At 32.7% G+C, this 24,920-nt stretch overlaps 3 protein-coding genes across 6 annotated transcripts; 1 reads left to right on the forward strand and 2 right to left on the reverse strand.

Moving 5' to 3' along the window:
• The first annotated feature begins 1,508 nt into the window (after positions 1 to 1,508).
• LOC106771946 (coiled-coil domain-containing protein SCD2) lies at positions 1,509 to 9,516 on the forward strand. The gene is made up of 17 exons (XM_014658020.2): positions 1,509 to 1,932; positions 2,018 to 2,169; positions 2,373 to 2,448; positions 2,578 to 2,619; positions 2,686 to 2,748; positions 3,201 to 3,250; positions 3,337 to 3,364; positions 3,539 to 3,613; positions 3,686 to 3,796; positions 3,881 to 3,941; positions 4,396 to 4,512; positions 4,656 to 4,777; positions 4,864 to 4,936; positions 7,686 to 7,727; positions 7,838 to 7,878; positions 8,202 to 8,328; positions 9,281 to 9,516. Exons 1-17 carry the CDS (start codon positions 1,618 to 1,620, stop codon positions 9,382 to 9,384), a joined length of 1,599 nt encoding a protein of 532 aa, XP_014513506.1. The 5' UTR covers positions 1,509 to 1,617; the 3' UTR covers positions 9,385 to 9,516.
• LOC106771948 lies at positions 4,951 to 13,877 on the reverse strand. 2 transcript variants are annotated; one of them, XM_014658024.2, is made up of 2 exons: positions 13,608 to 13,877; positions 4,951 to 5,566 (listed from the first exon to the last, which is right to left on the reverse strand). In XM_014658024.2, exons 1-2 carry the CDS (start codon positions 13,857 to 13,859, stop codon positions 5,504 to 5,506), a joined length of 315 nt encoding a protein of 104 aa, XP_014513510.1. In that variant the 5' UTR covers positions 13,860 to 13,877; the 3' UTR covers positions 4,951 to 5,503. The 2 variants fall into 2 exon arrangements, with proteins under 2 accessions (XP_014513510.1, XP_014513509.1); XM_014658023.2 differs by lacking the exon at positions 4,951 to 5,566 and adding an exon at positions 9,478 to 9,606.
• On the reverse strand, positions 13,835 to 23,897 carry LOC106771947 (trihelix transcription factor ASR3-like). Of its 3 annotated transcripts, none has more exons than XM_022785866.1 (3): positions 22,798 to 23,896; positions 22,476 to 22,539; positions 14,771 to 14,804 (listed from the first exon to the last, which is right to left on the reverse strand). In XM_022785866.1, exons 1-3 carry the CDS (start codon positions 23,591 to 23,593, stop codon positions 14,786 to 14,788), a joined length of 879 nt encoding a protein of 292 aa, XP_022641587.1. In that variant the 5' UTR covers positions 23,594 to 23,896; the 3' UTR covers positions 14,771 to 14,785. The 3 variants fall into 3 exon arrangements, with proteins under 3 accessions (XP_014513508.1, XP_022641587.1, XP_022641586.1); XM_022785865.1 differs by lacking the exon at positions 14,771 to 14,804 and adding an exon at positions 21,331 to 22,040 and having other exon boundaries at positions 22,798 to 23,897; XM_014658022.2 differs by lacking the exons at positions 14,771 to 14,804; positions 22,476 to 22,539 and adding an exon at positions 13,835 to 14,425 and having other exon boundaries at positions 22,798 to 23,889.
• Between the last annotated feature and the right edge of the window lie 1,023 nt (positions 23,898 to 24,920).

The following is a 24,920-nucleotide window of genomic DNA, read 5'->3' on the forward strand; positions in this document are numbered from 1 at the left end:
TAATGTAAAATATAATATAAATCAATTTAGTGAAAAATAAACTAATTACAAAAAAAGTAAACTTTAAAAAATTAATATTTTTAAAAATAGCATCAATCTCGTGACTCTAAATAAAAAATATGATTTTATAAAATTAAATTTTGAATAATTAATCAATAGTTAATGTTTCTTTTACTAATAATTTTATTTATTAAAAAATATTTGAATAAAATTTATTAACGATAATTAAATATTAATATTATTTAAATATTAAAAAGTAGTTATGATTATTGTTTGCTTAAGAATCACCAATTCACGTTTTTTCCATTATCAATGCTATTTAAAAATATTATTTTTCAATTTTTCTTTCATAATTCATCAAATGTTTAATGTATATGAAAATTTTGTAACATATTTTCATCGTTAAATTTTCTTTTATAAATATTTGATAATAATATGTGACTACTTAAAAATATTTAACAAGTACAGCCTTTAAAAACTTTCAAAACAAAGTACATAAATTTAATTACAAAGTGATATTTCAATTGTTTTATAATGTATTTATATACTTCAATCATCAAAATATAACTAACATTGTGTTCACTTTCCGGAATTCACTGTTAGCATGGATGAAAGAGAGAGTAATTAATGTTTCTTTTAACCCATTTTGTTTGGTTGAGAATCAGTTTTGGCTGCCATGTTCAGGTCCGAACTGATTTTGGATTGCATGAAATGGATGGAGACATGTGGACTCGGAAATGTATTCTTGGACTGGTTTTTTTGGAGGACAAATATGTAACTTCCTTTATTTATTAAAACATTTTTGTCCATTAAATCTTTCACAAATTTTAATAAATCTGTACTTTAAATTCATTTATTTTCACTTCTACATTCCTATAAATAAACAACACCACTGTAGTTTTCCTGTCCCCTCTCCTCATTCACACTTTATCAAATTCATCTTAGATGTGAACAAATTCTGTACAAAATACCAATACAAAATTTATAGTATAATTATTTTTATTGATGAATCTTAAGCATTTTTTTCTTTTTTCAACACCTCTGTAATTTCTTCTAAACTGAAGTCTCTTCCTCAAAAAAAAAAAAAACAAGAAATAGATACATTGAAAAAATAGATGCTAATTATTAAATGCATATTAATATAAAGGAAATAATTTTTTATTTATTTTCATAAATACAATAAAGAAAATATGTCAGTGATTCCTTAATACAAATTAAATGTATCTATCATCAAATTAACTTGAGTAGTAAATTTAAAATAAAATAAAAAGTTAAAATTCAAATTATGTCTTTCAACATTTTGTTTTAAAAATAAGTGAATATACATAGAGCATCATCTTTATCTCATTCTTCTTCAAAGAATAAGGAATTAAAAGTAGTAATTGTTAATTTATTATCTTTAGTGTAATTTTAGCTGAATAATTATAACATAATAAGGAAATTGAGGAAAATGATATAAAATTAGTAACGGTTATTGAATTTTAAAAGGAAAAAGAAAAGAGTGGACCAAAATGGTGAGTGACAAGCATTGACATTGAAGCAGTACTAGTAGAAGTACTGACCGACTAACCAGGAGTGAACAGACATCAATTTGCAAAGGGTAAAGGAGAAAGAGAGATGGAGCGGAAATGGAGCAGTGAATCTGGGAATGTGATGTCGTCGCCATCACACTCACGTAATGGCCACTCTCGTTCTTCCTCTCTCACCCTCACTGCAACTGGAATTTCGACCGTCAAAAGGACTCAGAATGTTGCTGCCAAAGCCGCTGCTCAGCGCCTCGCTCAGGTCATGGCTTCTCAGACTGCCGCCGTCGACGACGAAGACGACGACGGCGAAGATCTAGGTTTTCGCTACACTGCTCCCCCACCTCTATCTCTCTCCAGGAACTCTGCTAAGTCCACTGCCGCTCTCAGATCGCCATCTCCTGCCGCGGTCCGATTCTTCCCATTCCACTCCACATTTATCCCATCCATCATTAGCTGACTTCCTTTCCTTACTCACCTCCTAACTTAATCAGGTACCTCGAAACCTCCCGGAAGAATCAATGTATCTTCGCGCAGCAGCACCAACTCCACCTGCTACTAACAGACCACCGTCAAGCCTCAAAACTCCAGCTTCTGTTCCTTCCTTAGACCCTCCCATCCTTAATAATAAGCCCAAAGATAAAAGGTAAATTCTCATTCCCTTCGCATTTCTTCCCGTTTAGGTCATATCTTATTCTATAACTAATAGATTCATACAATGCCTACCCCTTCCCACATTGTTTTTTCATACTGCTGCTTCCTTTTATGTGAGTGTGTATGTGTAGAGTAATGCCTGCCTTTCCACCCCCTAAACTACAATTACAATTCCGGATTCCATTAAATTTTCAGGTTTCCGTTTGATACTGGACTCGTTCTACCAAAAGATTCAGGACATCAGCGTGAGGCTTCTGTACTTCGCGATGAGGTTAATTACTTCTCTTTCCAATTCTTTTTTTCGTGTTTCTAACTTTCAATGAAACAGAATTCCACGTGTTAATTTCTGAGGCCCTCGCCCTTCTAAATTCACTTAAACAAATCTCTGCTCTACCTGCAGGTTGATATGCTGCAGGAAGATAATGAAATTATTTTAGACAAGGTACTACGGTCGACTTTGTTCTGAACTCACATCATTCGTAAGTATTCAAGCTTTTCTACCATGCAGCTTAGACTCGAGGAAGAGAGATGCAAGGAATCAGAGGCCAGAGTTAGGGAGCTTGAGAAGCAGGTGCTGGCTTTTTTTAATTTTTGGTACACAGTACTCTAGGTTCCACATTTGATAATGGCCTTCTGAGTTGTTGTCTCCTTGTTCTTGGTTGATACATTAAGAGTCCCTAATTCATACTTGCTTATTACGCTGCTTCTGATTAAGAATTCCCTATTGCTTTTGATCTCAGATTCTGTCTATTGTTTAGCATAAATCACCATTTTTACCTCGCTGGATTGGGTTGTATCTGTGCACCTAGTTGGTTATTGTAATCTACTAAAAGAATGTGATCTTAGGCCCAGTAGTAACTACCTTTAGTCCATGTTTTAAGAGTTTCTCTCTAGTTAATTGAACTTTCCTTTTTAGTTTTGAAATTTTATTACTTGGCTTAGATATTTATGTTTATACATGAGTGTATGTGTCCACGAGATTTCTTTCATGTGCAGTTTATAATTTTTCATCTGACTCTGTAGGTTGCTTCCCTCGGAGAAGGTGTATCTTTGGAAGCCAAACTCTTGAGCAGGTGTGTGAGTTAAAGTTAAAACTGTTGCAAATGGGTTTTCATTCGCTTAGTACGGTGTATGACATTCCCTTATTACTGAATTGCAGAAAGGAAGCAGCATTGCGTCAAAGAGAGGTAGTGTGGTGGTAATAAATTGAACTCTTGAGCTGCATGTTGTACAAACTCTGAACATAGTTGATTTATACCATCAAGGGGAATCAAGATATTGTTTAGCAAAATAGTTTGGTATTCCATTTCTTGCTTAATCCCCTTGTGAAAATTCTTTCAGCAAAGCTTTTTATTTCACAGGCTGCACTTAAGAATGCCAAAGGCTCAAAGGATGGAGTTGATAAGGAAATCACATCTCTACAGGCTGAAATTGAGGTGAATATGCCACTTTTTTAACATTTTCAACACAGGCTGCTATATACGTTTAATTTTTTTCTTCTGAAACAGAATGCAAAAGTTGAGACTGAGGCTGCAGTGAGACAGCTTAATGGAGCTGAATCTGAAGTAAAAGCTCTTCGATCAATGACTCAAAGAATGATATTAACTCAGAAAGAAATGGTACATATTTCCACGGTAGTAGGAGTTCATTGGTATTTGTGAATTACTTAGAAAACTTGTTATATATAATTACTTTCTTGTCAGGAAGAAGTTGTTCTAAAGAGGTGTTGGNTTGCTCGTTATTGGGGTTTAGCTGCAAAATATGGTACGCTACTGTCTGTTTTAACTTTTCTTTAGGGAGAAGCATTATTGTATTTCTTGTGGACATGACTATTGAATCATTTTATTATCAATTGGTTCTATATGTCAGTCACTTTTGACAGAACCTGAATAAGCTTTCACAGTTCTATATTATAGTTCTTTCAGCATTTAAGCATGTTAGTATTATCATTAATCAATAGAGTGATGTTAAGTTAACACATTGGTATGTAGCTACAAAATAAACCAAGCTATATCGTCCTTTTTTTGCTTTTCTTCTGGTGAGAGGCAAAAACATCTCAACTGCACTGGAATACATTACTGAAGCTTTTAATGAGTTTTATGATTTTTGTATGATTGCATGCATATAGAACTATACTTTTTCTATATATCAAGTTTGAATTCAGCTGATCTAGATAAGTAAATAATTCCATGTAGTGTAACTTCTTCCATGGTTATAGGCATCTGTGCAGATGTTGCAGTTTCGAAGTATGAACTTTGGTCATCCTTAGCCCCTCTTCCATTTGAGGTCGTTGTTTCTGCTGGACAAAAGGCAAAGGACGAATGCTGGGAAAAAGGCATGAAATACAGATTTGGACTGTACAGTTCATATTAGTTTGCTGCATAGTAGGGCAAATCTATGCTCTATGTTATATATTTTCTTTACAGTGATGATTTTCATTACGTGAATTCCAGAGATGATTGTTATGATTTTAAACAGGTGATGATGCAATCGAGAAGAGGAGCAAACTTGTTCCTGACTTAAATGATCTTACTGGAGAAGGAAATATTGAAAGTATGCTTTCTGTTGAAATGGGATTGAAAGAGCTTGCTTCTTTAAAGGTTTTCAGAAATATTTTACATGACTTAAATATATTGTTATGGAAAATTCAGTCATCTTAGTAATTTTTGTTACCTTCCTGTAAAAGGTTGAGGATGATGCAATTATGCAAGCATTAGCTGAACAGTGGCGTCCAAATTCTGCTCAACAATTAGTCTCGGGTATGTATTGTTACTGCTATCACTATTCTTGTTATCCCGTGCTTACATAACTCTTGAATGATAGATTGAAGAGAAGCATTTTAAAAACCACTAAAACACATTTTGTTGAAAGATTAACACAACTTAGCTCTTGAATAATGTCATTAGATTGACATATTTTGTATCATCATTAGATCGAACTCTCTTATTAAACTTTCCATATTGATTTTAAAAAGAGGGAGGAAATAGACAAATATTCAACAAACCTTATATTTATTCTTCAAAAGACAATCATGTCACAATAGTACAGTCACCAATTGATCTCACAAACCACATAGCCCCGTGTGTAGAGTCATTAATAGGTCACCACACATAAGAATGCACAAGTTCAAAAGTGCATGACTTTTATTACGACCAGGAGGAAATGTTGCATTATGGTGTTTTGGAAATTGACAAATATCATAGTGAAAAGACTTAACCGACACTTTTGAAATGAAGAAATAAGGACTTAGCATGGTGAAGTTTCAGAGTTTGCTTGTTGACTAGAAGACACCACCATTTTCCAAGTACACCATCAATCTTCATATGCTAAAAGAAGTAGCACCTACTCTGCTCTCTAGCAGGTCCAGTCTTCCTTCCCCCAACAAGGTCCTAGAAGACACAATGAAAACGGAAAATGGTCAATACACAATTCAAATTTTGTGTGAGCCAATGTGATAGGATGTTGAGAGTGTATGTGAGGAGGAAGAAATGTTAGTAAATGTTAGTTGATGTTAGTTGGCCTAACTGTTTAGACAGTTAGGAAGGGCGGGACTTACATCTGTATAAATAGCTGGAAGTAATAAGAGAAAACACTTTTTGACTATTAGTGTATTCTAAACAGGATTTGTTATCCTTGTTGGGGGAGGTTAGGCTCCCATATTACCCTGATTTCTTGTATTCTTTCTGGGTGAATAATAAGAGAAGAGGTTATGCAGAGTTCTTGAACCGTTTCTTGCACGTGTTAGTTGGAGATAGATCAGGTTTCTTTAGCAGAAACCTATCACAATGTATATGGATAAGATTGCTAGTCAATTTGGGAACATGCAAAACTTTGTGCAAGGATTGGGATGACTAGAGTTTCAGAAAATCATAAGAACCATAAAAAAATCAGGAATACTATTTAGGAAAGTATTGATCTGCTGCTAACTTAAGACCATTCTTGTTAAGTAGCCAATAAAAGCTTTATATTTACAGCACAACATTTATAAGAAACTGTAACATCTAATTATATAGTAATTATTGAAATATAACATTTAATTAAAGACTATGACAGCCTAACAGAAAGATATGTGTTGTACAATTGTAATTTCTAATTAAAAATAATTATCACAACATAAAGGGTATGGAATTTCGCAATTTGCCAAAAAGTAGCTAATGTCATTGTTCAGCCATAGTGTTGGTTAAGATATCAACCTCTTTAAGAGCTGCATAAATATACGGAAGAGGGGTAACTCGGCTAGCTAAGGCTTCTCTTATATAATGACAATCTATTTCTATATATTCGGTGCATTATGAAACATGAAATTTGTTGCACTTGAGTGGAACTTGTATTATCAACATAAAGAATAGGATCAGATAGAAAAAAAAGCCAAACCTCCACTAAAAGATTGTGCGACCTCATTCTCAAATCATGTAGATGACATAGCAAAATATCTAGGTTCAGTGGAAGATTTGTATTTTGTTTCTTACATTCCCATGAAGTATGCATCTCCTAAAACAAATGCACCACCATGCAGTAGAATTTGGCAACCAACCCGATCAACACCATTGTAAGCCTAGGTTGTAAAGATTTCCTCAAAGGAAAAAATCCCGCACATCATGGTGAGGAGTAGGCTATTCAAGGAAGAGTGGTTACAAAAGTTGGGGCTAGGATAAAAGAAAAGAATTCAAGAAGAAAATAATGAATACGAAATAAGGATAACCAAAAGAAAGATTAAGGAGCTTGTGAAGGTGCTAGTAAAATCCAGTTACATAATTAGATTAGAGAATCGATTGTTCTTGGGTGGAAATTTGGTGACTTGGAGAAGTAAGAAACAAATGTTGTTGCAAGGTCTACTGTAGGGGCTGAATTCCTAGCTATGGCACATGGGGTGTATGAATTGTTATGATTGAGAATTATTCTAGACAATATTAAAGTGGCATGTGAAGAGCCTATGATTCTTTTTTGTGATAATAAGTCAGCTATTAGCATTGGTCACAATCTGATTCAACATGATATGATCAAACACAGAGATATCCACACTTTATTAGAGAGAAATTGGATATTGGCTTTATCACTACTTCTTATGTCCTATTTGGGCTTCAGTTAGCGGATTTGTTTACCAAAGGTCTTTCCACTTAATGATTTCATGTCTCACATGAAACTGGGAATGATAGATCCATTAATCAATTGAATAAAATCTTCTTTCTTTCTTTCATATTAATCTAATCTTTTCAATTCATTATTTCTTTTATATGTTGTCTTTTAATTCTGCAACCTTGTTCGTATATACAATTGCTTTGCTTATATGATTGTGTTCTTCAATTGTTTCAATGAGTTTGAAACCCATTTTCATGTTCATTTGTTCTTTAGGATTTTCTATGATCCAATTGGTTGAATCATCTTCATAGATCATTCTAAGACAACCTATGGAGAAAAATCTTCTCCTGTTAGTTTGTTTGGTTCTTGAACCTAGTTTGATGAATTCTGCATTCCAAATAACATTCTGTACATTTTTTACCATGCCAGATATTAAATCACCGGGGGACCCTAAGTTTATGGAAGCCTTTGGTAAGTTTTCTCCCCCCTAGTATTAGCTGAAATAGCTATGCATTGTCCCTTTTGTGCAAAAATGCAAATGAAAAGTTGAAGCTATGCTAAATATTTTGTTTTTTATGTAGAATTAAGTCCAGAGGAGTCTGAAGATGTTCTTTTCAAGGAGGTATTCCGTTCTCTTATGAACTATTTATGCCCTTTATCACATTATCAGCTTCTTGAAATGTTTGTATATTACACTGTAATTTATTTCTTCGCTATGAGAAGGCATGCTTTTCTAGATTCTAGATTACACCATTCTTTGATTTTAATTTTTGTAGCATGTACTTTTTAATGATTCACTTCCTCGTAATGTTAGTGGCTTGCATCTAGTTTGGATCTGTAAGCAGTGATGACATTTACTCTCACGGTTCTCTGTTTTACTAGAAATGTGTGCTTTGTATTAGTGAAACATGCTGCCTTCTATGTGAATTTACTCTTCGTGGACAGGCTTGGCTGACATATTTTTGGAGAAGAGCCAAGGTTCATGGTATAGAGGAGGAAAGAGCCAAAGAACGTCTTCAGTTTTGGATTGGTCGGAGTGGGCATTCACCTACATCACATGATGCTGTTGATGGTAGCCTTTAGAATTTTTGTTTTAATTAATTACTATGTAGTACACGTGGATGTTTCAATCCAGTATTTTACTATTTGGTTTGTGATGGGGAAAAATCTAATGCACATTGAAAATTATCACTGTTAGAAATAGCAAAAGAGAGCAATTTAACATGGCCTGACAGCTCTTGCCTTCATCAACGGGAATATCTTGAAAGTAGTTATTATCTCAAGTAAGATTGCAAGTTTTGTGGATTAACTTCGGATTACCCTTCTCATTACAAGACCCAATCTTCGGGTTGGGTGATATCTTCTTTCTTTACATGACCCTTTATAGCAAAGGACCATGACTTCGGTCATTAATGACACTAGTGAGTTTTACTTATCCAACTAACTTACCCCTCCCTCCTGATGGTAGTGAAGGACAGTCCAATAGCTTATACAATGTACCTCTAAATTTCCACTCACTTTACATTAGTTTGGAAATTTGAATTATTCTCCTATAGTTACGTAGGAAATTGTCCTGTTATTGTCACCAGTAAAATATTTCTCGAGTCAATGCCTTGCTACTAATCACGTGGTACATGTTGAATTACACTCATTACATGCAACAAGTCTCAGCTGGTAGGCCTAGAGTCTAGATTGGTTAATGACAAGGTAGGGGAGAGTCTTCTTTGTTTACATGTTTATAATGGGGCGTCCTTATTTCGGACACATCATTACACATCATTACACATCAAAATGCTTCAATGTGCTTGAAAACATAGCTAACTGTTCTTTTCTCGTGCCTTATGTTTTTTATACCCAATTATTTTTCGTGCCTTTTCTCCTATTTTGTCAGTCTTCACTTAAGCACTTAGTAGATATGCTTTAATTTTTCCTCCATTGACAATGTTGGCTAAGGGATCAATTTTTGCTTAGTATTATTGAGAAAATTAGCTCTCTATTACTTAAGTGGATTTTTTAAATTCCAGTTGAGCAAGGACTTTCCGAGCTGAGGAAACTGGGGATTGAACATCGACTATGGGAAGCATCCAGAAAGGAAGTTGATCAAGACTTAACTATTGCACGAAAGTGAACTTAACTGTAAATGTGTGCAAAATTTGCTTGGGAGATTTACTGATTTATGCATATGAATTCTGAAGTTTATCTTCTGGAGAGTATCACCTTCCACTGTGTTTAAATGAGTTTATTCTTTCTGTTAGCTCCAGGTATAGTGACTGTTATTGTGATTGAATTTAGGAGTGATAATTAGCAGTGATCCTTTTCCACTTTTGATGGCATAATTAGCAGTGATAACCTGTCAGAATAATAATCAAAGAAAACCTCATCTATAGGTGAAGGGTATTAGAAAAGAATACCACAGAAAGGTAAGAAAGATGTAAACATGAAACTAATATTATATCTTATTTCACTTGCTAAAATCAAGAGTACAGGGCTTAAAAGCATCAAGTGAATGCTTTACATATCATATCTCCTCCACTGCCACCACTTGTCCCCACCCCTTTTATACAAGCTTTTCTATCTATAAGAGCTTCCAGTTGTTTCTCCTCACAGACATACAAATTAGTATAAGAAAAGCTTGGTTGGGTAATAAACCATTTTTCCTTTTTTCCACCTTCCATTCCTTTTCTTAACCTATTATGGAAGCACACGTGGATGCTGGGGATTTCATTTTAGTTTATAAAAACTAGTTTTAATCCGTGTTTAGCGGTTTGATGTTTGTTTATATCTTTATTAAAAAATATTTAGAAATTGAGAAAAAGAAATAATAAGTATTTATAAATTTATAATTAAGTTTTGTATATAATCAACATGAAAAATTATTTTTAGTTGTAAAAATACATATACATGTGCAAAAATATAAAGAAGATTATCTAAATATACGAAAGATATACATAAACATGTAGAGTGATTTGTTAAGTATCAATAAACTTATCTAATGTGTATTATTAGATTTATATAATTAATGCATTAATAAAGTCGTTTAATGTATTGTTAGAATTGTTTAATCAATATCACTTGTCTATTATATATGGTTAAACTTGTCTAATCAATATCTAGACAAATTTGTTTACTATATATTGTAAAACTCGTATAATCAGATAATGGATAGAGTCATCTATTTGGTATTAATAGACTTATCAAATAAGTGTATGAATAAAGTTGTCTAATGTATGTTGTTATATTTGTCTAATTAGTGCATGAGCAAACTTATCTGACATGCATTGCAAGATTTATCTAATCAGTGTATGATTAAACTCATTTGTTGTGTATTCTTAAACTCATCTAATTAGTGTATGAAATGACTCGTGATATTTTTTGTTACACTCGTCTAATTAATGTATAAAAAACTCCTCTAATGTGTATGGTTAAATTTGTCAAATATTTTTCGTTATACTCATATAATCAATATATGGATAGACTCATGTAATGTATATGGCAAGATCATTTAATTAGTGAAAGAACATACTTGTTTAATGTATATTAATATAATAGACACTTCTAATTTGGGTGTGAAAAGTTTTTTCTAATGTATATTGTTAAAGTCATCTAATCAATATATTAGTGATTGGTCTAATGTATTGTTAAACTCGTCTAATTAATACATCAATTGACTTGTCTAATTTTTTCTATACTCATTTAATCAATATATTTCTAAACTTATTTAATCATTTTTTTATTCTCGTTTAATCAATGTATGAAATGACTAATGTAATATTTTTTTTATATAACCCTTTGATTAATGTATGGACAATCCCATTTAATGTATATGGCTAAACTTATGTAGATTTTTTGCTATATTCATCTAATTAGTTTATGGATAAACTCGTCTAATGTGTATTGTCAAACTCGTCTAATATGTACTATTAGACTTATCTAATTGGTATATGGACATACTCGTACAACTTGTATTGCTAGACACTTCTAATAAATGTATATTCATACTTGTGTAATGAGTATCTTAAAAATACAGAGTAAAATCTTTAAAAATATAAAGGATATGTATAAATATGTGGAGTAGAGTGGCTAAAAGTATAAAGTAATGTATGAATAATTTGGTCTAATGTGTAATGTTAAACTCATTTAATGTGTTGTTAAACTCATCTAATCGGTATATGCACACTTGTCTAATGTATAATCATAGAATGGATAGTCGTCTAATATGTTTTAATAAACTTGTATAATATCTATAAATAGACTTGTCTAATGTATGTTGTTAGAATCGTCTAATTCTTGTATAGATAAATCTAAGAATGAGAAAAATAGCATAAAAATATATTTTTGTTTTTAGGACAAATAAGTTTAAAATTAAAATAAAAAGATAAATATTTAAAATAACTTAACTTTATGGTATATTGGTTTAAAAACAAGTAAAATGGATGAAACAGTGATATAAATTTTTTGAAAAAAAAAATTATATGACAGTAAACAATTTATATATATATATATATATATATATATATATATATATATATATATATATATATATATATATATATATATATGATAATGATACTTTGACAACATTTTAACATGTGTCATTCTGTTATTGGTCCATGTTGGTGTTTATGATTATTATTATTGATTGTGGAGTAATTTTGGACCAATCACAGAATGACATGTAGGTGATGTTAAAATGTTGTCAAAAAAATGTTATCAATGTATCATTATATATATATATATATATATATATATATATATAAGAATTAATACTTGTTATTCTTTATTTATGTATTAACTGATGATGTAATTAGAAATTATAAAAAGGTAAAATTAAGAATAAAAATATTATAAAAATGTATTTCCATTTTTAAGACATTTAAAATTAAAATAGATGAAAGAATAAAAAAGCTTGTATGCACATGTAGCAGAAAAATAAATATAAATAAAAAAGGTAAATTACCAATGTCAAATGACTAATATTTTTTAGTATACTCATATAATTAGGGTATGAGTTGATGAGTATTGTAAAATTCATTTTTCTACGGAATGGAAAAACTTGTCTAATGTGTATTAATAAAGTTATTTAATTTTGTGTGTGAAATATCTTGTCTAATGTATATTGTTAAAGTCATCTAATAAATATACGAGTGATTCGTCTAATTAATACATCAATAGACTCATTTAATCAATGTAATTCTCAACTTGTCTAAATTTTTTTTATTATGATCCAATCAATGTATGAAATGATTCGTATAATATTTTTTATTATAGTCCTCTAATTAGTGTATGGAAAGTCTTGTCTAATTTATATTGTTAAACTCATGTAAATAAAACATAGTTTGCAAAAATAAGATTCTTAGGTTCGAAAGTCAGTTATGCAATAACATTGTTTTTTGTTGTTTCTTAACAACTGCTACATCTTTATATTGCTCTGATTGTTTTTTGTTGTTTCTTAACAACTGTTACATCTTTATATTGTTCTGATTTGTTTCTTAATAATAACAACACTTTAGATTGCTCTTTGTACTTTGACCATAAACATCATTTGATACATTTTTTATAGCGGAGCGGAAACTAAACTGAACATCCGCTCATAACTTAGGGACCAAAAATAGATTTAAACCTCAATTAAATGTGCAAAGTTAATATGATTTTTAAAATGTTTTAACTTTCTCCAAAAATAGTAATACACCAGTACAAAAAGAATAAGAAATATTTTTTTTATTAAACAAAAATTAATCATAGGTCCTACATATTCTTATTCGAAACAAGAAATCATAGTTATCTAATCCTTTAAAAGAGATTTTGAAAAATAATTTAATTGTTTGGAAATGAATCCGATAAGAGATGACTTTACTTTTACTTATCTCTATGGAAAATAAGAGATCACGTAGTAAATTTTCTAATATCTTCTTTTTCGCTTATAAGTTATTATTTTAAAATACTATATATATTTTGTAATACAAAAGGTACTTGTATTAATAAAATATAATATTCTTATAACTTTCATAATTTGTAAAAAATATAAATACAAATTCAAAAAGTAGAAAACTATACACAATTTTAATAAAAAAAAAAACTCATTTAAATATAATTTCTACTTTATCTTATTATTATTTAATTGGTATTTTACTTATGTTGATTATAGGATAAAATCATAAGTTATTATTTTAACTCTTTATTTTATTATACCTTATTATTTTATCCTATCATTATATATATATATATATATATATATATATATATATATATATATATATATATATATATATATATATATTAATGTAATTCTCTTTTTAAGAATAATAACTACTAATTTTTTAATATTATTTTAAGTTATATTAAGTTGCTTACCAATTCGTCCCACGAATTTGGGGTTATACGATCTGTGCATAAACCGAGGTTAGATGTGTGCTCTGTTGCAGCCGAAAATGGTCCATAAAGAAGTGCTTGTGGCTCCTTATGATCTTCATGATGATGATCATCTTCTAAACTCAAAAGTTTGTGGAGAGCTATTCCAGCAAATAGAAAACAATACCTAGACAAAGATGGCCAAATATTAAAGAAGACCCTGTGAGCCATAGGAACAAATAAATTATGAGCCATTCATGAAAATAAAAATGAATCTAAATATGAAATGTCGTCCCTGGGAAAGATTCGTATATTAACATAGCAGTAAGAGAGAGAGGAGAGGTAGTACAAATGTGTGCGTAAAATCCTAAAATGGCAGTAATAAACCACAAAAATAATGGCATATCCATAAAGGAAAACGAAGTGAGAAAAAGTGTGGCAGTCATCCTCTAGATGACATCCTGTGATAAATAACAGTAACCCAATTATCTACCGGACTTCAACTGTTATGTACACTGTATTCTGATTGCTCTTGCGCTATAATTTATCAGCGATTCTCCCTAAAGCATCTGCAAGCTTATCAAGCACGGCAACCAAATTACTACCATTGATTTTCCGCTGCTCACGATCCAACTGGAAATTTATATTCTGCGCTTCAAGTTGAGCACTTAGCATCTTGCCATTTCTTTCTAAGACATCAATTAAATGAATTTGCAAAGTTTCCTCCCCTCCTTCAGTTGATAATCGCTTCCTTTTCCGCTCTCCTTGAGAGGTAGAACCCATTTCTGGATTTGGAGTAGACTGTTTCTCGTTAGTCACACCTACGGAAAAAGAGAACGTTTAAACAAATTAAATGTATAGTCAAAAATCAGTTAAGTCCTCAACGTTATCATTGTTAAACCAGTAACTTTATTTCTAAGTTTATTATAAGAAGCTAAAGCTAAAAGGTTTAAAATCACACAATCGGTGGCTGGGAGGCAGTTATCTGATCATCTTAGGCTATTTCACGGAGCTCAAGGAACGATTTTATCGAGGAATTTGCTAATTATGAATAGCATGCCTCTGAAACATTAACAGTTCAAGAGTCACTTGTACCATATGAGGCATGTAAAGAATTTGGACCTTTCAAAAAATTGCTCGGCAGAATTTAATATCCAATGACTTGTGGAGGAGCGAAGGAGTTATAAAGCAGCATTACTTCTGCGATTATACAAGTTGACATCATTTACCTATATGTGACGAACCTTGATCTAATTCACATTGTACATATGCATGATTTATATGCCAGCTTTCCAAAAAAAAAAAAAATTCTGAACCATTCTAAGTAAGCAATCATACGTTGGATGATTATCCCCCAAAAAGTGGACACGAGTAAATGATACTTAGCACAAAGAAATAATTATATATTGGCATTATTGAAATTCCAAATTCAGAAATAGGAAACTGAAAAGCAACCAATCAACTCTATTCTAAGGCTGTTGCAGGAATCACAAACAGCAGCAGAAACAAAAGCAGTGGTCTAGATATTGAACAAGGTAGCTGTAGCAAGGTGCATTAATTGTCTTGTAATAGATAATGTGAACCAAATCACAATTAAATCATGACGTTTGAACGGTTACGCTTTTAAGTAGAAAGACTTGTGTCCTGACTATCAGCTAAGCATAATGGTGAGTGTTCGATCTAACCATTCATATCATAGTTAGGGCTGGGCAAAATTAATTGTATTGTACTGAACTACACTGTATTATTCTTAAAATAAATTGATCTATTTTTACTAAAAAACCAAATACGCTATTTTTGGTTCAGTTTAAATAAACTAAACCTATTTTATTTTCAGAGCAGTTAACTGGGGTGAACTGTGTTTTTATTTTTTTAACTGGGTGAACTGTGTTTTTACTTTTTAATTGGGGTGAACTGTGTTTTTAATCTTTTAAGTTTGCTCTGTCCTCATTTCCCTTTTCTCTCAACGAAAACCCTACACAATTCAATACCTCTATCTCCTCCAACGAAAACCCTACACAGTTCAACACCTTCTGCTTGCAAATTAACCAGTGACCGGGAAGTGCCCTGCACAGTGTACCGACGTGGCGTTGAGCGTAGCAGCGGTGGTGTTGCTTGGTGCTTGTAATCCCAAGATTGGGGCTAGGATCATTGCTTTGGTTGGTGGTCATTGCACAGAAGGACCTGATTCGGTAAATGAATTTATGTTCTTCGCTATACTATTTTCAAATGGAGTCATTGGTGATAATAGATTTTATTACAAATGGGGTCGAAGGAATTTANGTTTTTGCGGGGNACTATGAAGTCTGCTCATTTTCATCTTCTTCTNTTTGATGGACATTATTGTTTTGAAATTTNAATCTATAGGTTGGAGTAGCAAAAATCAAAGTTGCAGTTGAAAAAATTGGTAGCCTTATTGTCCTATCTGAAATTTTTGGTCATTTGGTCTTCAAGGACTCTTTTAAGCGTGTTTTTAAGGATGGGGAGCAATCTCTTGGTCTTTGTTTCAAGTGGGTCTTCATTTCAATCTTTTGTTCAATACTACAATTGTAAATTCAATTCATCCCGAAGAAGTTATTTATTTTGGTTTGTTTATATTCTCATCCACATTAATTTTGTATAAACTTATTACTCCCCTGTCTCACCATTTTAGTATGAATCATAGTTGATGCCGAGAATTTTTTCTCTAGTTTATATAAACTTTCTAGTTTTTTCTATAATCACTTTCAAGTTTCTGTTTATTCACTTTTCTTTCTTGAAATAGATTGAAGAAGTTAAAGCCATTAGAACTTATATGTATCTACTTATCCATCCATTAGAATTTAGTACAAAATCTTTTTAATGATATCTAACAACTCTCTTAATTTCCAGGTGACTTTTGATGATGATAAATCAAAAGTANTGGATTTCAATATTATCCACCATCTAATCCTGATTTTCAAGCTATTGAAGAAGAAAAGCCTCCACTGTTATTGAAGAGCCACGGTAATTATGGGTCCTGAATAAGTAATTATCACTTTCTATTTGATATTCTTATTTGTTTGTTTGATTAATTAGAAGCTNAAAAGGTGGTCTTCCCTTTGCATTCAACCTTTTTATGTAGCTTAATTTCTAGTGATCTACTTGATAATTTATAATTTATAATGTCTTTNTGTTGAGNAGAGTTTAAGGCCTTATTTNCATTCATAATTTTATTCTTCTAGCTGATGTTTCTAGTTATCTCTCATGTGATTTACTTTCGTTTCACCTTAGATACTTGATCAAATTCTTAGTTAAGGTTTTAATTTCATTTTATAGGTTTCAATAATTGGAAGNTGGGTTAGTTTAGATAGATGAATTTCATTTTAAGTGCTCATTTCTTGTTTGCTGTCAAAAGTTCTTGTGTATCACTCCAAGTGTTTTTGATGCATAATCTTGGTTCACAACATGAATTCGTGATTCCATTGCATTTGATCAGTTCTGATTGCATTTCTTGAAATATAATCTGTTAATGTGTTAATGTAGTTGATGCACTAATATTTCTAGAATGGATCATTTACCTCTTTGTATGGATTCATCCTCAACTGAGAATAGTAAAGGTCGATCAGATGTGTGAGGACATTTTACTAAAGAAGAACCTTATTCTGAGAAGAAGGCTAAATGCAATTATTGTGGTAATTTGATTAAATATTTGGGTGGAACAAGCGGGATGAGGAATCATTTGATGAGATGCAAAGAAAATCCTAATAGAGAAGCATTCAAAAGGCAAAAGCTTTTATCATCAAGTACAGAAGTTAGTGTTAGCCCCTCACCAACTATTTCTAAATTTGACCAAAATGCATCTCGAATGAAATTGGTGAAGATGTTTGTGAAGTCCGAGCTTCCTTTTCGATTTGTGGAAAACGAGGACTTCCGTGACTTTTTATGGTCCTTGCAACCACGATTTGAAGTCCCATCCCGTACTACATTGAGGCATGAAATATGGGAACTCTATCAAGAGGAAAAAGCAAAGTTGAAAATGTTTCTGTCAAAGCAATGTGAGGGTTTGTTTAACTACAGACACATGGACTTCAATCCAAAACCTAAATTACATGAGTTTAACAGCTCACTTTATTGATAATGATTGGAAACTTCAAAAGAAAATTTTGAATTTTTCTCAAACAACGGGACATTCAGGAGAGCTCATTGGTAAACATGTTGAGGCTTGTTTGAATAATTGGGAGTTGAAGCGAGTCCTTAGTATTACCGTGGATAATGCTACAACAAATGATGTTGGGGTCCAATACCTCAAAAGAAGAATGTTATCTTGGAATTGTCTTGTCTTAAAGGACGATTATGTTCATATGCGTTGTTGTGCTCATATATTGAGTTTGATTGTGAAGGATGGCCTAAAAGAGATCAAAGATTCAATTTCAAAAATCCGGAGTGCAGTTAAACATGTGAAATCTTCTCCCGCTAGATTTGCTAGATTCAAGGCATGTGTTGAACAAGAGGAAATTTCTTATAAAGGTATTGTTTGCCTTGATATTGAAACCAGGTGGAATTCAACTTACCTAATGTTAGAGGCAAGTTTGAAGTACAAAGATGCCTTTGTCTTGCTAGATATGCAAGATAAGAAATTTGGTATTGAAATGGCCAAAAGTAATGGTGGTGTGCCATTAGAAGAGGATTGGGAATATGCGAGGTCTATTCTACCATTTTTAAAGATCTTTTATGACTCTACCCTACGCATTTCTGGTTCTTCTTATGTCACTAGTCATATGTATATGAAAGAGGTGTTTGCAATTGGTAAAAGGATTCGACAATATTCTGAAAGTGATGATGTAAGCATAAAACTGATGGCAATGAGGATGAAGGGCAAGTATGAAAAGTATTGGGGAAATTCTAATGGAATTAATATCTTATTATTGATTGTTGTTGTGCTTGACCCTAGGAATAAGTTGGATTTTGTTAATTACTTCATTGACTACCTATTTGAATCTAGCATGGCCAGTGAATTGAAAGCAAAATTATTGTCATCCTTAAAAACACTTTATGAACAATATCAAGGTATTGAGGAGGGTTCTCAAAGTAGCCAACAAGAATCTCAACGATGATCCTCATTGCATGAATTTCTACCTTAAGAGCTACGGGACGTAGATTTGATTATACATGAGAGCTTGATAAATATTTGAGAGAGGATCCTGAACCTTATATACAATCAATTGAGTTTGATATTTTACATTGGTGGAAAGTCAACTCGACTAGATTCCCCATCCTTGCGAATATGGCTCGAGAGGTGTTAGCCATTCCTATCTCTACCGTAGCATCAGAGTGTGCATTCAGTACAGGAGGAAGAGTGGTTAGTCCTTATCGTAGTTGTCTAACGCCTAAAATAGTGGAAGTACTTGTTTGCACACAAGATTGGCTAAAAGGAACACCTTTCTCTATACTTTTTGATGAGGATCCTAAAGAACTTGATAAATTTGAGCAAGGTGAGATTATATGACAAATTTATATATTTTTTAATTTATATTTTAAGAGTTCAAAAATTATGAAATATTTTATTTTATTTTTGTAGAGATAACCTCTCAAGATGAAGTGAGACCTTCAAGTGCTGCTATTAATTTGGATGATTGAAAATCAAGAAAGAAACACTGATGTAAGTCCATCTTCAATAGATATTTACTATTAGTGTCAGTATGCTACATTTTCATGGCCATATTGTTATAAGATATTGTGATAATTTTTCAGGAATATTATGATTTAGTTTTAGTTTCTCTTTTTTGTAAAATTATCTATCTAAACTTATTGATTTAAATATCAGGTGTTAACCAGGTACTGATAAGTCTGATCATTGATGTTGCTTTGGTTATCTAGTTATATGCAAATTAAACTGTTATGTATGTGCTAGTTGGGTGATGATAAAAAAGAGATGATGTGAAGAGTAGAATGTGATATAAATGGTTAGATTTTGGGTCTGTAATGAACTAGATGACATGAACTATTAAATGCATGTGGATAATACTTGTGTTGTGGTTAATAACTTATAACCTTTGTTTAGATCAGCATGTGTAGGTTGTTATGGTTGTGGATTTTAATGCTTCTGGTTCTGATTCTTAATGTTCATTCTGAACTCAATAATGTAGCAGTTGTTGTTGCTGATTTTTCAAGTGCTGATTTTGCAATTGTTGATGCTGATATTCATACACCTCTTATTCAACACATTCAGAAACCTTCACTAGATGAGGTGTTGCTGCTGCAACAGAATTGGAGAGAAAGTCATTGTTATATAGATTAGTTTAGTTTCCTGCCTTTTAGTTTAGCCCAACCTAGATTTATACAGTTTGTTTTTGCTGGTTTTTATATGTTTCATACTTAGTACTACTTTATAGATGTTAGGATTCAAGTTTCATTTCAGTTTCGATGCTGTTCTTTTTTTTCTGATTTTTCTGTTTTTAGCAGAAAAATGTTTAGTTCAATGTTTTAGTTCAAATGTGAGGAGAGTGATCTGTTGTTTTTAGCATACTGTTTTAGTTTGTTGCTTTTACTATTTTAGTTTACCTTTTTTCTGTTTTCAGTGTAGTTGCTGCCAGGGTTTAGTATTACTCTTGATGTTTTCTGTACCAGTTTACTGAATTGTACTAGTATAACTGAACTAAAAACTAGTTCAGTTCAATTTCTTTGAACTGTTTTTTTAGTTCAGTTCAGTTCACTTGAACTATTTTATAGTTAACTGCAATTATTTATAGTACAGTGTACTAAACTGCATTTTGCCCACCCCTAATCATAGTTAAGGTCACAAGTTTAATTCTAAATGGAATAATTGTTTAGGGAGAGATTAAGTTGTACAATTATTCCATGGTGTAGGATAGGTGAACCGAGTCACAATCAAAGAGTTTGATTCCAATTAGGAAAATTGTTGAGGGAGAGATTGTTGCAGGATATATCAATTGTCTTGTGACATAGGTTACTTAGGTAAAGTGGAATCAAATTGTGGCATTCGATTGTTTCATTCTTAAGTAGAAAGAGTTGCATCTTAACTATCATGCATAATTGTTTACCACTCAATCGAACAGTAGCAAGTTGCGACACATGAATTTTAGTTGATTGACAAAAGGTCTAAAAGCCTCGTGTTCATTATATTTTGGAGATAAAGTAAAGGTCATTGAAGTAACTTCCATGTGTTCGGGTTTGTCATTAAGTGTGGTATGACTTACTTAAACATGCATTAGTAATTATAATTAGAGCCCACACGTCATAATTGGTTAAATGAGAAAGTTGTCCTAAGAACTACACATAGAAGCCTAATCAAATTAAATATTAAGACTGTTTTGAAAAAAAAAAATAAGTACTTCAAAACCAAAAAAAAAAAAATAGATAGCAAGATGAATTATAAACTTCTACAAGTTAAAATCAATTTATACATCAGTTTTGAAAAAAAAAAAAAAAAAATAGATGAGGAAACTTCTACAGAAGTTAAAATGAATTTAACAAAAGTTGGAAACATTTAACGTTTTTATTTTCTTCTATAAATAATTTATTAAAAAGTTCTCCAAACATTGTTGGAATTTAACTAAACATAATTCCACAACTAAATGCTATTACTATCAATATCATTTGAGTCTTAAATCTTAAGAAGGTACATGTGATTTTCAATCAATTATGACATACATTATGAACTCAGCATGTTTGCAAAATGGATATTCTCATTTGAAAATGACTTAATTTCACTGTTAGTATCATACTTGAGTCTATGTGTGACTTTGGTCCTCTATTTATTTTAATTGCTCACATTTAGTCATCATTGTTTTTAGGCTAAGTCTCTCACTTCAAAATTTCTATTCAATAATTAACCGAAATGTAATAGAGGCATAACATGGCATTAATTTCCAGTGGCAATGTTTTGATTCCCCTGTTTTCATCTCCTTTCCTACATATTTCATATATCCAAATCACTTCCCTTAGAAACACCAACAACATCTTGGGACTCATAAGGTTGGCTTAAAGGTAAAGTTGGAAGAGAAGGTGGGAAATGTTGTGCGTTCAACTCTCCTTACTAACAAAACACTACTAACTAATATTGCCGATCTAAAAAGAACAACAACATCGATTCCATCTTCACCATCAAGCGTCAAATTCCACCACTTTAGAACATGTGCAGCCTCCTGAAAATTGTCAATTAACTTCCCAATTGATACAAGTTGGTCTAAAACACATTGGTAGTTAACTTCTCAATGGATGCAAGTTGGTCAAAAACATAGTCATGGATGGGTTCAAAAGCATCTCAATGTCCTTTTCCTTGTCAAAGTTCTTGTTGCACTTTTTAGCATGTCGGAGATCTTGTCTGTAGCAATGCTCACAATGCTAATCGGCCAACCACCAAGCTGGTGCTTTGACATTAAGGAGCGGTTTGTAGGTGGAGTCTTGGACCATACAATTATTTATATTGCTACAAATAATTTTTGATGGAGAAAACTGAAGGGAAAGGTTGAGATTAATCTAAGGGCTACAAATTTTGGTGCATGGTAGACCATCTATCATGTTCATGACTAGAAGTCATCTAAAATCAACTAATGAACTTAGCTGTCTCATTTAGCTTCTCCAAAAGCTTAAGTGCATAAGTTGATTTGAACTTACGAAAGAAACTCGATTCACTTTACATTCTTATTTTATTCTCTTCCATGTGCTTATGGAGAATATCAATCAAACATAAAAGTCAGCTATTTTAAAATAAGCTTAGATTTCACTAATTAAGTTGTCTCCGTAAAAAATAAGCTGATTAAAAACTAGGGAGAGAAAAATGATTCCTATACTAAACCAAAATTATATTTAAGCCTTTAGGAAGTCAGAAGCAATGACACAAATGTGATAAAGCAGTCATGAAAGCTGTGGTATTATATTGAACATTACCTTCCCCTTGGCATCCACGGAGGAGTGGTTGATATTGCTTTTACGTAAAGGATAAGAAAATATGCTGGCAATGATCCAGACAGCAATCAAACATTGTGACGTGCTTATAGTTTTTCCATGTTTAAAAGAGACAGACGTGTAACAGTAGCACAGCAATATCATTGGTAAAAGAAAAAGACAAGAAGCGAGCAAGCAAGTAAAGAAGATAGATGACAAAGTGGCAAAAACAAGATAGTAAAGCATGAGTGGAGTGCAGAAAAGGCAAAAGGAATAAAATGACGTACGAGAAATTAGAAAACATGGAATGGAATAAAATTTAAACCTGATATAGGAATGGGAGCAGGGAAGTCCCTGTTGGAGGGCGGAAAAATGTCCTTCTTCTCGGGACTGGCAGAGACTTCATCTTGTTCGAAATCTGAAAACAAACCATCCTCAACAGGCACGCTCCGATTACTATCGTAGAGGTGAGGCTCCTCAGGCTCAGCAGGGGCAGGGGCAGGGGCAGGGGCAGCGTCTGAGGCTGAGGAAGGGGCAGGTGCATACCCTCTTTTGGTGTCCATGTCCATGCGCATGTCCTTGCACACCGTTACTGTCACTGAAGGAGGCGATGAAAGAGCGAGAGCCAACGCCGGACCTTGGGAGCCTGAATCGAGAATATCATAAACTTCCTTGTCAAAAAATCCGGGCAATTTCCGGTCTCTCCTTAAATCGTTTCTCATGACCCAAAAGGAATCCGACTCCTCTCTTATCTGAGATTCCCATTCTTTGATCTTCTTGTAGTCTCCGGCCAAATTGCTCCACCTTTTCCGGCACTGAACCGGACCTCTGTTGACTCCATGCTTTCTGCAGTAGGAAGAGACCGATGCCCATTTGGGCTCCACCTGACCCGACCCTAATGGCAATCCGGCCGTTCGGCCCCTCCTGAACTTGTTCTCGGCGTCTCTCTTTCCCTGTATCAGAACCAGAATTTCTTGCCTCGTCCACCGAGGCAGTCTCGGCGCTTTCCCTCCCTCGTCTCCACCCTCACCCCGAACATCCACGCAATCAACTGGGTTCGGATTCCTATTCGAATTCGTATTCGTATTCTGACCCAGCGACAATTCCTGCTCTAAAGCCATCAACTGGCCCGACCCTTTTTTTCTTTTTCTTTTTCTTCGGCACGTGACTCCTTTTCGGATGTCCGTTACGCCGTTCGGAGAGTAGGTCACCTCATCTCTCTCCGTAACTAAGCACCAAGGCACGGAAATGGAGGAGAGAGGCGTGTTGATTTTGCGGCTTTTCAGACTGCAGCAGTATTTGTTTGTTATTTGTAACTGGGTTTTCAATCTTTATATGTGCCTGTATACTACACTAAAAAAACAGCTTAATGACCCTTGACTACCAAATAAAAGCTTATTGACCCTAACCATTTTAAAAGGGTTTATATTATTATTTATTGCAATTGGCTCCTATACGTTAAATTTAATCTCTACTTTTCTTTCTTTCATCTTTTTTTTCTTTTCTTTTCTATTATTTTATTTTTCTTCTTCATGCTACTTTTAGTGGTATAAAAATTTAATATTTATTTTGGTTACTTTATTAATTTGTTTTATTTAAAATGGTCTTTTTAATTTTGAGATGTTTAAACGGTTTTTTCATTTTGTAAACTTAGTTCGATTTAGTTTTTTTTTTACGACGTTTAAATAGAACCTAATATTCAATTAAATTTACTTTAACTTTAATTAATCCTCAATTCACTATAATGAATCCATTAAAAACTTTTTTTTTGTTTTTTGTTTTCAAACATACTTAGCCTTAGAGTGTCTTATAAGTAGGTTTCATAGGATTTTCTTCTTCACCTTTATTTTGGTTCTAACTCATAAATTTTGGTGGGAGGAGGAGGAGGAAGGCGTTATGTTAGGCATTACGCACAAGGAGCTATGGTTACAATCTTAAATAATTTCTACACAATCGATTTCGGATAAAATATTTGGGTGATCTTAAATTTTTTTTGGGTATTGAGGTCTCTCGTTCTAAGAAAGGTATTTTCATATTACAAAGGAAATACGCTTTGGAAATTGTTAAAGATGGTGGGTATCTTGGAGCTAAGCCTGTGAATTTTCCCATGGAACAAAATATAAAGCTTTTTGATGAAGGGGAATTATTAAAGGACCCGTCAATATATAGACAATTTGTTGGTCGCTTAATTTATTTGACAATTACCCGTCCATATATCACCTATGCGGTACACATACTGAGCATATTCATGCATGCTCCATGCAAGCCTCATATGAAACCTGCAATGTGTGTGCTATGATATTTAAAAAATAAACCAGGTCAAGGTCTGTTTTTCTCTTCACAAAATGATTCATCTTTGCGTGCTTTCTGTGATTCAGATTGGGGAGGTTGCCTAATATCTCGAAAATCAATTACAGGTTATTGTGTTTTTTTGGGATCTTCCCTTAT

Source organism: Vigna radiata, chromosome 8 (genome assembly GCF_000741045.1).
Source record: "Vigna radiata var. radiata cultivar VC1973A chromosome 8, Vradiata_ver6, whole genome shotgun sequence".
NCBI classification, from domain to species: Eukaryota; Viridiplantae; Streptophyta; class Magnoliopsida; order Fabales; family Fabaceae; genus Vigna; species Vigna radiata.

What these genes read in the sequence shown, in the direction of transcription:
- LOC106771947 (XM_014658022.2), bottom strand. Translation starts at nt 23,593, where the DNA reads ATGGCTTTAGAGCAGGAATTGTCGCTGGGTCAGAATACGAATACGAAT. An exon ending in TGCTCCCATTCCTATATCAG is followed by an intron (nt 14,426 to 22,797) that starts GTTTAAATTTTA and finishes CTTTTTCCGTAG; the next exon opens with GTGTGACTAACGAGAAACAG.
- LOC106771948 (XM_014658023.2), bottom strand. Translation starts at nt 13,859, where the DNA reads ATGGCTCATAATTTATTTGTTCCTATGGCTCACAGGGTCTTCTTTAAT. An exon ending in CAAATTCGTGGGACGAATTG is followed by an intron (nt 9,607 to 13,607) that starts GTAAGCAACTTA and finishes TTATTCTGACAG; the next exon opens with GTTATCACTGCTAATTATGC.